Raw genomic sequence first — 15,005 nt, 5'->3', positions numbered from 1 at the left:
CGTCCAGGAAGGAGTCTCTCCCAAAGAACGTTGTTGATGGGCCCTCGTGAGCTGGCTACTGGGAATGTCCCAACTTGTTAAGATGCTCAAAACAAAACAAAACAATTTTATACAGAAATGCTTATGCTGCAGAGGGTTTGCTTTCTGGTAGGCAGGTGACAACCTGGAGTAACTGCTGAGAGGCAATATGGTTTTATAGGCCTTGGGGTGCGGGAGGTGCCCTGGAAGCAGTTTGTTCCTCAGCTATGAAAACTATTCGTTCTCCCCTTTTCTTGATATTGGTCTGATAGAACACTGTTTTAATCCACAAGGTTGGGGTGGGTAACTTCTTGAGATCTTCTTTAGCTTCTTCCTTCAATTTAAAGGAGGAAATAGAGCTGTAAGAACACTGTACTTCATTTCACCCCTGCCCAATTCCCCTCTTCCTCTCATATTCTCATTTGTTTCCTTCGGAGTGTGTGGTTTCTTAAGACATCCTCATGGAAATTGACGCAGGGGGAAGAATGTGTCTTCTTGCTGTCCCCACAAGTCATCTTACTTTTCATCGACAGGAGAAAGCTTTAAAAAATACAGTTGTGCTACATTCTAGAAGGTAGCCAGCCTCTTAAGCAGTTTTTCCGTTTTTTAAGAAGTGTGTGCATATCAATTGCAATCAGAGTATGGAAGAAAACTTGCTTTTTAAAAAAATCTTCTGATGCAAATATCTTTACTGCATTGCTTTACATGGAAATTTAGTATGTAGTAAAAATATGATTTAAACAAGCATTCCTAATCTGGATAAAGTGAAATATATTATTTATGTCAGTAGTCACAGTTCATTCATCTGCAGGAATTTTCATTGTTGCTTTTAACTACAGCTTTCAAATCAATCTTTTTTTAAGTTGAGAATGTTGGAAAACCGGGCAACCAAACCAAAACTTCTTCCCTAGCTTTAGCTCAGCTGTTCTAATTTAGACAGTTATCATTTAACAATTGGTTTCTACACCTGAACGGATTCAGAGTGGAAAACTGTTACTTGAATATATTAAAAGTTGTGTTATTGTGTAGTGAATAGATTATTCTATAATGCAAAGACCAATTAAAGTGGGAAGTGATACTGGATCATATTTTAAATAGCCTAACTTCTCTTTCCCTGTTCCATGCTGGAACTGAATAATCTCTGTAGTTATAACTCTTGATGCCCATCTACAAGAAGCACCAGAAGGAGTATCCAGGGAAGGACAGGTCTGTCAGTCTGACATTGGTGCTGGGGAAGGGTACAGAATGGATCATCTTGAGTGCTGTTATGAGGCACATGAAGGACAACCAGGCAGTCAGGCCCAATCAGCATGAGTTTATGAAAAGCAGGTCCTACTTGACTAACTGATCTTCTTCTATGACAAGGTGACCCACTTAGTGGATGAGGAAAAGGCTGTGGATGTTGTCTAACTGGACTAGTGAATCCTTTGACACAGTTTCCCACAGCGTTCTCCTGGAGAAACTGGCTGCTCATGGCTTGGGTGGCCATACGCTTCTCTAGGTGAAAAACTGGCTGGGTGGCTGAGTCCAGAGAGTTGTGGTGAAGGGAGTTAAATTCAGTTGGTGGCTGGTCACATGTGGTGTTCCCCAGGGCTCAGTATTGGGGCCAGTCTTCTCAAATGTCTATCAATGATCTGGTTGAGGGGGTCGAGTACACCTTCAGTAAGTTTACAGATGACACCAAGTTGGGTGGAAGTATTGATATGCTTGAGGGTAGGCTCTACAAAGGGATCTGGGTAGGCTCTACAAAGGGATCTGGACAGGCTGGATTGGCGGACCAAGGCCAATGGATGGCTGGTCACATGTGGTGTTCCCCAGGGCTCAGTATTGGGGCCAGTCTTCTCAAATGTCTATCAATGATCTGGTTGAGGGGGTCGAGTACACCTTCAGTAAGTTTACAGATGACACCAAGTTGGGTGGAAGTATTGATATGCTTGAGGGTAGGCTCTACAAAGGGATCTGGGTAGGCTCTACAAAGGGATCTGGACAGGCTGGATTGGCGGACCAAGGCCAATGGAATGAGATTCAACAAGGCCAAGTGCTGGGTCCTGCACTTGGGTCAAAACAACCCCATGCAGTGCTATAAGCTTGGGGCAGAGTGGTTGGAGCTGCCTGGCAGAAAAGGACCTGGGGGTGTTGGTCGACCGCTGGCTGAATCTGAACCAGCAGTGTGCCCAGGTGGCCAAGGTGGCCTAAAGCATCCTGGCCTGTGTCGGAAATAGTATGACCAGCAGGACTGGGGAAGTGATTGTCCCCTTGTGCTTGGCACTGGTGTGTACCTTGAGTACTGTGTTCAGTTTTGGGCAGTAGCAAGCAATAGGACAAGAGGAAACGACCTCACGCTGCACCAAGGGAGGTTTAGAGTGGATATTTGGAAAAAATTATTCACTGAAAGGGTTGTCCAGGATTGGAAGAGGCTGCCCAGGGAAGTGGTGGAGTCACCATCCCTGGAAGTATTTAAAAGACATGCAGGTGTAGTGCTCAGGGTCATGGTTTAGTGGTGGACTTGGCAGTGCTGGGTTAACAGTTGGACTTGATGATCTTAAAGGTCTCTTCCAACCAAAACGATTCTGTGATTCTAATTAAAATCCCATTGATTTAAATTAACTTTTAGAAAACACCTTCATTTCCGTCAAATGTCCCCATCCCCTTTCTTCAAGTTACATACATACATATAGGAAAAAAATCTTTTTGAGAAGTAGCTCAATTGGAAGGACAAATCCGGGAGATTTCTGATTCTGTCTTTATGCAAATTGTATCCAGCATATTCTGTCATCTGAGAAAACTTCTGTGTTAGGCCTTTTCCCTACCCAGATACTAAAAAATAGTATATGGTCTTGTCAGATGCAACTGACGAGTGGTACATAGACTGCTCGTCTCACTTAACAGTGAAACAACGCTCTGTACTCATTTCTGCTGCTTTTTTAAAGTGTGATGCTTCGAAATGTTAAAGGAAACTAAAAAGTTTATTGGTAAATCCCTTCAGCCAGCACAACCAGTGCGTCATCTGCCTTCTAAACAAGGTGAGTAGTGTGGCTAAGGTACAGTTCACTTTGCCAAAGCTTGAATTTGCTTTTCAGGAAATAACAAGGATGTGTAGAGTGACTTGGATTTTTATTTTTTTTTAATGTCTTTGTACAAACTACAGTGAGGTATAAATATCTTGCTGTGTGTTGATCTTGCTACATCGTCTCTGTGATAAAATATGAATTTTAAATACATTAGATTTATGCAGAACACTTTTTGGTGTTATTCTTCTAACTTGACATCTGAAATTCTCGCTTCAGAAAGCTGAATCAGGCTTCTCTATAAAATTTGGATTTCTTAGGTCAGTTGACTCCTGTTATTGAACACATAATTTAACAAATAGATTATTGTTTAGATTTTACTGCAAATACAATATACTGAACCGTACAGTTCTTGTCTAGCATTCATATGAGTTTAAAACAAACAAAAAAGCCCAAGAAAAAAAAAAAACACGCAATATTTATGTCAGGTGTGGGTTTTTTTGTTGTTGTTGGGTTTGTTTTTTTTAAAATTTCTGTATGCCTTCTAGATACTGTGGTATTACAGCTATTATTATTGTTAAGGTAGAAGTGTTTGGTGGCCAGAGAAGCTGACAGCAGTGATAATGTGGGCAGCAGCTAAGTGACAGGATAACTTCTTACTTTGTTTAAAATTACTGGAAGATACGGAAAAACGGTATTGTGGTGGTTTAGAACTTTTAAGCTGTGAATAAATGCCTGTATAATCTCAGTAATTTCAGTAATGTTCTTGTCAAGTATCATAAAAATGTGGAGTCTGTTTATTTAAAATATTTTTTCTTAATTTTTTCTCTTATCTTCACCGGCATCAGGCATTCCGTTAAACTTAGAGACTGAATTACCTAGCAACTCTGAAGCACGTTTGCAGAGTAAGGTTGACTGGGTGAGTATTGAGTAATTAGTAGATGACAAAGTTGATGGAGTGTGTTCTAGAATGCTATAAATTGGAGGTCAGCTGATCCCTTATTTTACCAAGTGAAAAGTAAACTGGATTTCCAGCTAGGAGTGTCCTTGAATCTGTATATTATAAACCAGCAATGTTAGAAGTACGAGTTTCAGAAACGCCTTTCCCTGGTATTTGCATACACTTGTAGCTGAAAAATAAACCTTATGAGTGACTTAAGAGTCTTATGAAGGTTTGTGTGGTGTTTCTCTTTTCTTCATTGAATTGAAGATGGCGATTTTAAACTTAAAGTACTCATGTTCAGTCTTTGCTTATTATGTGTAAAGAGTAGAAATTCAGAAATTTTAGTAGAAACTAGAAATTTTTTTCTTTGTTATCACATCCACAAATTGATTTGAGGCAGCAAACTTCACAGAAGTAGATAATGACACAGTTCCAGTGCGTTCTGTTGTTCTGTTTCATTGACTCTGCTGGACCAGGCCATAAATGGGCCTTAGTATTCAAAAAACCAGAAGCACTGTAGTGCTTTATTGCCAGAAGTACTTGCTTTTAGACTTGGTACAATGTGTCTTTCAAACTTGAAATTGGTTGTAGCTGTTTGCTGCAAATCGCAGTTTCTAGTGTTCCAACTGGAATTCTTGATGTTTCATAGTCTGAATTTGGTTTTCTTTTGATAATGATTTGAATCACAGAATGGTAGGGGTTGGAAGGGACCTTTGGAGATCATCCAGTCCAACCTCCCTGCCAAAGCAGGTTCACTTAGAGCAGGCTGGACAGGAACCCTTCCAGGCTGTTTTGAAAACCTCCAGAGAAGGAGACTCCACAACCTCTCTAGGCAGCCCATTCCAATGCTCTGTCACCCTTAAAGCAGAGAAGTTTTTCCTCGTGTTGAGATGGAATTTCCTGTGGTCCAGCTTGTGCCCATTACCTCTTGTCTTGTTGCTGGGCTCCACTGAGAAGAGTCTGGCCCCATCCTCTTGACACCTGCCTTTTAGATATTTATAAACATTGATAAGATCCCCTCTCAGTCTTCTCTTCTCCAGGCGAAACAGACCCAGGTTTCTCAGCCTTTCCTCATAAGAGAAGTACTCCATTCCCTTGATCACCTTTGTAGCCCTCTGCTGGACTCTCTCCAGTAGTTCCCTGTCCTTCTTGAGCTGGGGGGCCCAGAACTGGACACAGTAGTCCAGATACAGCCTCACCAGGGCAGAATAGAAGAGGAGGATGACCTCCCTTGACCTACTGGCCACATTCTTTTTGATGCACCCCAGGAGACAATTTGCCTTCTTGGCCACAAGTTCACATTGCTGGCTCATGGTCAACTTGTCCACCAGGACTCCCAGGTCTGTCTCTGCAGAGATGCTTTCCAGCAGGTCAACCCCTGAATGTTCTTCAGAGTGTATTGGAAGTTTTTAATTTTTTTTTTTTTTTTTGTTAAGCCAAATGTCCCTTCATTTTTTATTTTAGAAGAGGTCTAATAATCCTGTAGTCCATAATTTATTGTATGAAGCTTCTGGAAGCTACCTTTGACTTTTTTAAAAATCAAGATGTTGGCCACCTGTCCTTGATTACAGATAGGGAAATTGACAGTTAACACTTGTCTCTTGAGCAATGTGTATTTAGAACAACAAACTGTTGGCTTTTAGAACAGGCCTGTGGTCAGCAATGTTGTAGTAGTCAGTTTCATCAGTGTTTGGCTACATGCAGCTAGATGCTGAATTTTTTTGATGTTAGTATAGCTGTATTTATGTTTTTTTTAACTTTGACTTTGGCACAGGGCATTGAGAAAGCTTTTTAATACTTTTGACTGTCAGCTGTTCCGCGGGTGCTTCCAAATACCAGCTGATAAATACCCTGTGAATTTGTTGACTTTAATTGGTGGGCAGCATTGGCCTGGAGGCCAGCATAGCAGCTTCACAGAATATTTTTCTAAGCATGAACATGCAGCAGCTGGTTCTAAAAACCCTGAGACCTGAATCTGAGGATACAAAGCTGTATATTAACACTCTTTAATGAGTCTTGGCAAACATTCTCTGTGTTTAAAAAAGCATCAGCAATGATCTGAGAAAGCTGTGCATTGTTATCCATTTGTTCTCCCCATTCCTAGAATAAGATATGTTCTTCAAAACTGCAATTGTATTTCAGGTGCTTTAAATCTTGCTGCTTTTTTGTCAAGACAGAAATAGTGCTCTGTATGTACAGTCATAAAACTTTAATTATACTTACTCACTTTCTTCCTCCTCCAGTGTATTTCCTCTTATAGAAGACAAATGATCACTGGATGAAACACACTGTAAAGTGGAAAAAAAAGAACAACTGGTGACATAACACTTAGTATTGCTAAAGGAAAACCAATTGTTTACAATTATTTTATACCAGTCATGGTCTTATGTAGTGGCAATCTTTTAAAGAGGGAATACTCAAGTTGCTATAGGTTAGGATACAGGAAATGCAGGTTACTTTTTGGAAAGCTTGGTGAACAGTTTTTAAAAGTAAAGCAGACTGTATGTGCCATAATCTTATAAATAGATTAAAAAAATAAAATAGGCTTTAGAAACAATCCCCCCGCCCCCCAACTCTGACCAGCCATGTTCTTAAAGCAGTGAAAGAACTGAAGAAAAATCTGGCAACTGAATTCTCCAAACTGCTTAACTCTAGGATATTTAGTATACACACTTAAAGCTGCTTAGATTTCTACCAGAAAAAAAGAATCATCATTATGGCACACCAGGAGTGCTAGTCAGTGTTAGGTTCATCTCGGATTACTCTAGAGAACAGTGAATTATAGTATTAAAACTACTGTCTGAGTAGTTAAAGTCTGAAACTTCTAGTCTTAAGTCTTAGAGTAAATGAAGAAGAGCAAATGTCAGTAGTGAGCACAATGATAGTGCTTGTATTTAAGATGTTAGCCTTGATTCCAGGCAATTACTGCCAAACTGGTGTTCAGAGTGAAAGTGCCTGAATAGTCACTGTGCCTTAACTGGCTTATTTAAAGCAAAGAATTATTTTCATTTCTTCATGGTATGCAAAGACTTTTCAGAAGATCCAGAGGGTGTTGAGTCTACTACCTCAGTTCTATTTAAGGTAGAGAGAGAGGCTTGTAAAGTCTCCAGTAGTATCAGTTTTAATTTACTACTTCTTAACTACCATTTAAAAATGATATTGAGCTTCAGAAATACATGCCCTTATCTAGGGATGTTCTTTATAGATGGATTCCGTTCTTTGTAGATGGATTTCAGATAGGAACACATATAAGAATATTGTTGTGAGTGGTGATACTCAAAGTTAAGTTTTGGACCAAAACTCAGGCATAATAGAACTTTTGATATTATAGAGCAGTTGGCAAGATGATGTGATGGGAGATGGTGCAGGAGAAATGTAAAAATATTGTGGTGACATTGTCTGGCACATGGCTTTAAACTCTGCTTTGTTATGCTTGTCTTTTTCTTGTGAATTAGAATGTTTAATCTTTTTTTTTGTACTTGGAGAAAGCCTTTGAATAGCTAAGACTTGTGAAGACTAGTTGAACATCACATAGCAGTTAGAATTAGAAGCATGGCTCTCTGTTAACTTCATTCTCTGAAATCCCTAGATTCTTCAGATATTTTTCTCCCATAAGTTTTAGGCAAATCAGAAAAAGGTAACTATGTTTCAGCCCCAGAAAATGGAAATGGAACCTTTTGCTAAGTGAGAGAATCCAAGTCTCTCCTTTGGTCTTAGGGAAAGTCCTTCCTCCTTTTATTGTTCCCCAGTGTGGCATCTTCTGGCTGTGTTCTGGGTGAGATGAGAGAAAGGGAGGAGATAATTATGCTCGTTTTCAAAACTAGAAATAGCACTGTGAAATTCTGTCTAAAAAAAATTGCTGTCTCAAATGTGCTTACCTATACTGTTTTGTAGATCATTGAACTATTCCTTTATAGTATGTAATAAAGAGTAACAAACATTCTACAGGTTCAAATTAAACTTCTCAGGCATTTTACATTACCAGTATTCCTATTTACAGTTTTCTGCAGTTACTTTGTAAGACCTTCATCTTTCAAGTTAGAGATGCATTAACTGTTATAAATAAACTGTAGTCAGAACTGTAGCTAATTTGTACAAGAGTGTTTCTTTTCAGACTGTTCTTAAATTTAAAAAAGATGGTGATTCAGTTGCAAGGAGTAGAAAAATTGAATAGAATCCATTTTTCTTCATGCACAGAAAATACTAATTGTTCAAAATCTTGGTGACTGGTGAAAGCAAAATTCATTACTGAAACTGTGCTACAACTGTTATTTTTAACTAAGAAATCCAGAAGCATACATCCTTGTTTTAATGTGGTTAAAGGAAACAAGCTTCATAACTTAATTTTGTGAACTATATCAGAAAATGTTTAACTCTTTTCTCCCTGTTTTAGCTATCTGAAATGACTGAATTGAAGATTTTAACTCAAACTGTGATGCCCTGTCAACCAAAGCAACATGAATCAGAAGCAAAAAAAGGTAAAATATTGCATGGAGATCTGTGCCAGAATTGTATTTTCTGATGTACAAAACCTTCCTGTTTTTTCACATAACACTGTAGAGAAAGTATGCAGCCTGGCCCATAACTGACTGGCTTGCATATAAGGGGGTACCTGTCTTGTGCTTTGTTTTTGTTTTAAAAAAACCTCAGCCAACCAAAAAGAACACCAACAAAACGAAGTAAAAACAAGCCCTGAGCATAAAAAAAAATTCTTCACACAAAATCCTGGTTTTCTATAAATTGCTTCTGTGTGTAGAAGTACAGGTTTGTGTTGCATCCTTTAGCCTGTTGCAGTTGTAGCATACTATCTTTAAGATGATGGTGTGCAACCATTTTAACAATTCAGTAGTTTGGCTTTCTTTTCCTACTCTTACTACAATTGTTCTGAAATACTAATTTTCTGATGTTTAGAAATCACTTAATTTCTTTTTATGATTAGTCCTGTACAGTTTGTTCTTGTGTCAGCACTGTCCTTAAGGATTATCCCTTTTGCTTTTCTTTCCGTACGTCTGTCACTCCGTACTCATAACGCATAATAGGATTTTTGTCGTGGTTTGGAAGTTTAAACAACCCGAACTTCTGCTCTTTCATTAAAGCATAATCTCAGATCCCAAACATATTCTCACAGTCCTCCTCTGCACTGCTTCCTGCCGGCTTCTTCATTCTTAAACACGTCACAGGAACTGTGGTACTGATGAAGATTAAGTCATCAGTTCACTGAGACAATTTTTTCTGTTAATGACTTCCTTTAATCGGACATCTTAAATCTTCATCGGTAATCTCCAATCCTTAAGTAATCTCTGGAGACTTGCTTTGTTCTGTTGCTCTCAGTACTCAAGAACTGAAAGAATTCTTTCAAGTTTCATTGAGCCTTTCCTGTTTTTCCTCAGTCTGAGGTTAACCATCACCCAGGTTCTTGAGCAGTAATTCTATGCTGTTGTGTGTTACTGACCTGAAAGTAAGTCTTCCACGTATAGCCTTTTAGGCTCAGGTTCATTTCTTTGATTCTTGATCTTGATAAATAGAATAACGTTCTGTTCTAGTTTGTTGTCAGGCTTGTCAAGTTCTCTCTGTTTGGTGGTGGCTTTCTGATCTCTGATCCATTCTCGTTGATTTTGCTTGTGACGTGTAGAGGTTATTGTTTTCTACAAGATTTTCAGTGCCTTCTTATCAGATCCTGGTCTCTTGTATATGCCATCACTTTCGACCTTTTTTAGTGGTTAATTGCTCTGTGATGCCTTCCTGGCTCTACTCCACTTTGTCCATAATGTCAGACTTTTTCCAGCACTCATTTTCAAAGGGCTTTTGTTTGTTTGATGATTAATCCTTTCCCTCAGAGTAACACAACTGTAGAGGTCATGTTGTTCAGCTACTGCGTATAAATAAGACTTTTTTTTTTACCTTCTTTGTCTCCTGCATCACACTGTGAAATTTCCACTGGAACTCCATTTTTATCTCCACCTGTAAATGAAGTTGTAGATAATAATTTCCATTTGATGCCTGTTCAGTGGTAATACGCCCTCAATTACCTGTCTCTAAAGTTCTTAAGTGCTTTTTACTGCTATCTCAGCCACTTCCTTTCTTTCTTTTAAAATCATAGGCTAGTTTTTACTGGAAGGGACCTATAAAGGTCATCTAGTCCAACCTGCCTGCAATGAACAGGGAGGTCTTCAACTGGACCAGGTTGCTCAAAGCCTGCAATGAACAGGGAAGTCTTCAACTGGCCCAGGTTGCTCAAAGCCCCGTCCAACCTGATCTTGAATGTTTCCAGGGAAGGGGCATCTACCATGTCTCTGGGCAACCTGTTCCAGTGTTTCACCACTCATCGTAAAAAATTTCTTGCTTATATCTAGTCTGAATCTACCCTCTTTAAAACCATTACCTGTTGTCCTATCACAACAGGCCCTGTAAAAAAAGTTTGTCCCCATCTTTCTTACAAGCCCCCTTTAAGTACTGGAAGGCTGCTATAAGGTCTCCCCAGAGCCTTTGTTTCTCCAGGCTGAATAACCCCAACTCTCTCAGCCCATCCTCATAGGAGTGGTGCTCCAGCCCTCTGATCATTTTTGTGGCCCTCCTCTGGACTCACTCCAACAGGTCCATGTCTTTCCTGTGCTAACTCCAGAGCTGGACACAGTACTCCAAGTGGGGTCTCACCAGAGTGGAGTGGAGGGGCAGAATCACCTCCCTCAACCTGCTGACCACTCTTCTTTTGATGCCAATTTAGAAAGAGGGATGTTGTGGGGAACTGTGTCAAAGGGCTTACAGAAGTTTTTTTCTTCATATGTTTTTAAACAAGAGGGGAAAAAGAGCAAGCTGTAAGTTTTCAAGTATGCTCATGTTCTTTAAACAATTCTTTTTAAAGTTATCCTCATGCCTTCACATAAGTTCAGCAGTTATTCCAGTCACTTGTGGTCAAAGGCAGGAAAAAATCCCTTTCATCATTGACTCTGTGGCCTTGTCAACAGCCTGAAAAGCAAAAACTGTAGTCAGTCACGTGTCTGCATAACAGTCTTGTAAGACGCTCATTATTCCTAAAGGAACAAAATTCTTTGTCACCAAGGACCAGAGATAAAGTTTGTTCCTTCTTTTCCTTATTCCTTTCCTCTTGTTTCTGCTCTTGTTTGAGAATATCAGCTTAAAATACAGACATGGGTAGACGTATCTGAGGCTATGCTAGAGTAGAGATAGTGGTACAAACTCAACTAATAACATGCACATTCTAAGCAAAGCCCCTGACTCTTGTTGATTCAGTGTAAAACAACCCTCAAAACTATTTAATTGGTATTAATCTGTTTGCCAGTTTCATGCAGCAGATCTCATAATTGCTTTTAGCAGTTGAAAAACATCAACTTAACTGAGTGTCTCTTCTCTTGGAGCTATTTTGTTATCTGTGCCGTTGAAACGTGTGCCACTTTGGTGTGAGTTATAAATAGATTTTCTTCCAGGGCTTCAAGACCAGTTTGAGATGTTTCTGTTAATTAGAGCAAGATAAAGTATAGTACTGTCTGCAGTACCATACTGTTGGATTCACCTTTTTGTGTTCTTTTGTATTAAAACAACCAACCCTTATTAGCTTGGAATAGCCCTCCATATTTATTAAGTCAATTTGATAGATTTAAAGTGAAATGCTCTGTAATTTACTGCAAGTTGTCCTCATGCAAGGTCAGACTTAAATTACTGCTGGTTTTAATATTGATTTTTTTTATATTCCACATAAAGCATTTCCACCCTTCTCTAAGAAACCAACAATGTTGAACTTAATAATTTTATATATTCACAGAAAGGATCAAATACAGCAGAGATTTCCTTCTGAAACTTTCAAGTGTTTCTCTCTCTCTGAAGAAGCCAGAGTTTCTTCCTGATCACCCAGTTGTGCTTGAAAAACCAGTAAGTAAAAGCATTTTTCATATTCAGTGAAGTGATCAAAACAGTCGTGGAGGTTTTGACAACCCATGTGATAGGAAACATTTTTCTTCAGACCAGCCTGCCTAATGGATCAAACCTTCAGAAGACAGATTGTGCACTTTGGCTCTGTGACTTTTGTACATAACTTCCCCGGTTGGTATTTGGCATCTTAACCATGGCAAGTACCATCCAAAGGAAAATGGTTTTCCTCTGTTTTCAGGAAGAAGATCAGGCATGTTTCCAAATTTAAAGTTGGTTTGCTTTTTGTTTGTTTGTTGTTTTTTTTTTTTTTTTTTTCTTTCCTAAGCATGCTTTTGGTCGCTTTTAATGAATTTTCCCAGAATCATTTAGTTCGGAAGGGACCTCTTGAGGTCACTTAGTCCAACCCCCCTGCTGAAGCAGAGTCAGAGCAGGTTGCCCAGGATTGTGTCCAGTCAAGGTTTGAGTATCTCCACAGGCAGAGACTTAACAACCACTTTGTAGTGAGATTGCACAGCCTGAAAAATAAATCAAAAAATCTTCCTCGGAGCCTTTATGGTTTCTAGAAGGGTGGGAGAGATACGGTCTAATTTTAAGGACAACCTGTAGCAGAGCTGATGTGATAGTGAGAAATGATCTGGATGTTGCTGTTCCTGAGATCTCAACAGTAAGTGCTGAGGTGGATTTCTGTGCGCTCTTGCTTGTGGCATCTGGTAACAGCTCCCCTAAGGACAGTTCTCTTTTGGTAGGACAGTAACGGAAATTAGAGTAGAATGTTTGTATCCTGGTTTGTCCAGGACTTGTTTTCAGTGGAGGGTGCAAAACCATGTAATTTGCTTAAACACTGAACGGTAAGTGATGTTCAGCTGTTCCATTATCCGCCCTCTTTCCTCTGCACTTTAGTGTCCTTCGTGCAGCACATTTGGGAGTTACAGGGGAAAATTTCATTCCATTTTTCTTCATAGAAACCAGAGGGATCGATGGGATGCATGAGTAAATTAAAGGAACGGTGCTTATAAGGGGTGGGAGGAGGCCTCCAAATAAATTCCTAATGAGGAACAGACAGTCCTACCATATGTCAGTGAGCTTGTATTCAGGAGGAGGTGGTTGTCAACAGTTTGCCACTCGATTGAGCATTCGGGCGGGTCTTGCCCATCCTAAGACTTCCCTAATTCTCAATTTTTGAAGTCACTGCTGAAGTATATGCCCATCTCCGAGTGAAAACCGTATTGTCCTGCTGCAGGGACTTGCCTGCTCTGCACCTGTTGATGGGGCCTCCACTGAGACAGACCTCTCTGAAGACAGGCTGAGAGGGTTGTTCAGCCTGGAGAAGAGAAGGCTTTGGGGGGACCTTATAAGCACCTTCCAGCACCTGAAGGGGGCCTACAAGAAAGTTGGAGAGGGACTTTTTACAAGGGCTTGTAGTGATAGGATGAGGGGTAATGGCTTCAAACTGGAAAAGGGTAGATTTAGATGAGATATCACCAAGAAATTCTTCACTATGAGGGTGGTGAGGCACTGGAACAGGTTGCCCAGAGAAGCTGTGGCTGCCCCATCCCTGGAGGGGTTCAAGGCCAGGCTGGATGGGGCTTGGAGCAACCTGGTCTGGTGGGAGGTGTCCCTGCCCAGGGCAGGGGGGTTGGAACTCGATGATCTTTAAGGTCCCTTCCAACCCAAACCCCTCTATGATTCTATGATTTTCACATGGAGAAAGCTTCCTGGAGTGAGGTGTACGAGGGAGATACCGTTACGGTCAGAGGGCTGGGGGTCGCCTTTGTCCCAAAAGATGTCCGGGTTTTTGAGATGTGGGGATCAGGCCCACCTGTACATAGCTCAGCCTTTGAACTGAACTGATGGTACTGTGGTGAGACTCTGCTGGGAAGACTTCATATTAAGTCTCTCTGATTAATGAATGTAGAACTGTTTGCGTTAATTAAAAAAAATACCAAATTGTTAAATGCACGTGGAATAGAAAAGAGTTAAAAGCAGACCCACGAAAATTTGTTTTAAATGATCTTTTATAACTGAAGTAATTTGAGGGTTTGTTTGTCTTATAGGAAAAGAGCAACCCTTTTATGGACGTATGCAAGAAATGACAGGTTGTTTGGAAGATGACAAATCCATCAATGAAGGAGCTACCTTTGATCTAGATCTTTATGATTTTTGAAGTTGCTTGAGTGCCTACAGATGGAAGTAGGACCCTACGAGACTTACGGAAATGCCCGTTTCTTCCAGCAATTGCCTCAATGCTTTAAAAGTCAAACTTTTAATTTGTAATGCCTGAGATGGTAATACAATTACAGTGAAAATAAAAAATTTTACATTTTGCTGTGACAGACTTTTGTCCTTGAGTTGTTTGTGTTATATAGCCATATAGCTTGACCATAAATGCTGAGCCAATACTTGAGTGGGTTTTTTTGCTCTCTCTCACCTTTTTTCCTTAGCAGTGATAATGGAACAACGAAAACCGGCGGTGTCAATTCTCAGATGGTCTAGGGTATGTACTTCTCTAGCTTGTACCTCCCCCCTGTTTCCCCCCCCAAAAAAAAACCTCACCAACCCACAACTCAAAGAACCAAACCTTCACTTGCTTCCTTCCTTCATTTGAAACCTCCATCTTAACACAAGGGATTCCTCAATGCTTTGTGGGCACGTAACTTATTTTAAGGTGTGAAGTCTCTTGTAACTAACAGTTTCACTGAAATGGGAAATCTTCTCTCCTTATGGATCAGAGCAGGAGAACTGTCTACGCATCCCAGTCCTTGAAGTTCTTTGTAAAGAACTGTCCAGTGTTTTTGACTAAGAAATGTGTAAGAAATGGGCAAAATTGAGGATAAAGACAGATTTAAATCACATCTAATAGGACTAACTGGGTGTACCAATACATAGTTAATTCTATAACATTTTTTTTTCGTAAATTAGAATAGTATTTAATTGTGAAGTGGAAAGCAGTAGTTTGGGTATTTCCTGAATGTATCCTTCAGTTGACAAGCATCAATAATAGTTATTTTGTATGAATATTGTTACCTTCAAAACCCATATTGAGACCTACGATGATATCATTTGGGGACTGAAGGCAATTTTTTAACCTCTGTCACAAATGATAATGGAAGCAAATGAGAATGTGTCAAATAGTAATTGCAATGGTGCAG

At 39.8% G+C, this 15,005-nt stretch overlaps 1 protein-coding gene across 1 annotated transcript; it reads left to right on the top strand.

The window, feature by feature from the left end:
* Positions 1-2,942: 2,942 nt before the first annotated feature.
* Positions 2,943-14,137, top strand: LOC106902122 (chromosome unknown open reading frame, human C8orf88). Its single transcript, XM_014965296.1, has 5 exons — positions 2,943-3,041; positions 3,875-3,945; positions 8,363-8,447; positions 11,750-11,856; positions 13,911-14,137. The coding sequence occupies exons 1-5, from the start codon at positions 2,963-2,965 to the stop codon at positions 13,947-13,949; spliced, it is 381 nt and encodes a 126-aa protein (XP_014820782.1). The 5' UTR covers positions 2,943-2,962; the 3' UTR covers positions 13,950-14,137.
* The last annotated feature ends 868 nt before the right edge of the window (positions 14,138-15,005 follow it).

The sequence above is a fragment of the Calidris pugnax genome, unplaced genomic scaffold (genome assembly GCF_001431845.1).
Source record: "Calidris pugnax isolate Ruff unplaced genomic scaffold, ASM143184v1 scaffold41, whole genome shotgun sequence".
Taxonomy (NCBI): Eukaryota; Metazoa; Chordata; class Aves; order Charadriiformes; family Scolopacidae; genus Calidris; species Calidris pugnax.
Note: the sequence above shows the minus strand (reverse complement) of the source record. Positions and strands in the feature narration are given on the sequence as shown.

Excerpts from the sequence above, each read along its gene's own strand:
- LOC106902122 (XM_014965296.1), top strand. The coding sequence starts at position 2,963 with ATGTTAAAGGAAACTAAAAAGTTTATTGGTAAATCCCTTCAGCCAGCA. Across the intron at positions 3,042-3,874 it reads TCATCTGCCTTCTAAACAAG|GCATTCCGTTAAACTTAGAG; the intron begins GTGAGTAGTGTG and ends CACCGGCATCAG. Across the intron at positions 3,946-8,362 it reads TGCAGAGTAAGGTTGACTGG|CTATCTGAAATGACTGAATT; the intron begins GTGAGTATTGAG and ends TCCCTGTTTTAG.